This window comes from Penaeus monodon, chromosome 27, assembly GCF_015228065.2.
Source record: "Penaeus monodon isolate SGIC_2016 chromosome 27, NSTDA_Pmon_1, whole genome shotgun sequence".
NCBI classification, from domain to species: Eukaryota; Metazoa; Arthropoda; class Malacostraca; order Decapoda; family Penaeidae; genus Penaeus; species Penaeus monodon.
Window position 1 is genome coordinate 24,271,096 of NC_051412.1, and position 359 is coordinate 24,271,454.

The 359-nt window shown below is 38.7% G+C and overlaps 1 protein-coding gene across 1 annotated transcript in view; it reads right to left on the reverse strand.

Moving 5' to 3' along the window:
* LOC119590371 (cystinosin-like) overlaps positions 1-359 on the reverse strand; it is a 9,763-nt gene that overhangs the window by 4,553 nt on the left and 4,851 nt on the right. The window contains exon 2 of the mRNA XM_037939041.1: positions 99-293. Within this exon, the coding sequence (XP_037794969.1) occupies positions 99-293 (195 nt within the window). The remainder of the gene's footprint in view (positions 1-98; positions 294-359) is intronic.

Consider the following 359-nt stretch of genomic DNA (forward strand, 5'->3'; position numbering starts at 1 on the left):
AAAAAAAAAGTCTAAATGAAATTTAACATACTGAACATCTATCATGAGAAATGTTCTCATAATAAACTCACATCGACAACAAAAGGAATCTCACCAACCTCAAAAACAAAGTCACCGTAGCGTTCTCATGGTTCTTAGCAACGAGTGTTATATCATGGGTATTGAAAGATGCAGTTGCAGTGATGTTGCCCGAGCTGTCTGTTGTTTGCATGACGTTGCTCAGGCGTTGCAGTTCAATCAACGGAACTCTCGAGAAGACTTCTGCATTTCCTGATATCAGCATTGTGGCTAGAGATAAATAGGCCTAATTAGCAGTGGTTTCGTGGATGTTAACTCAAGAGTTGTAAGAATTACACATT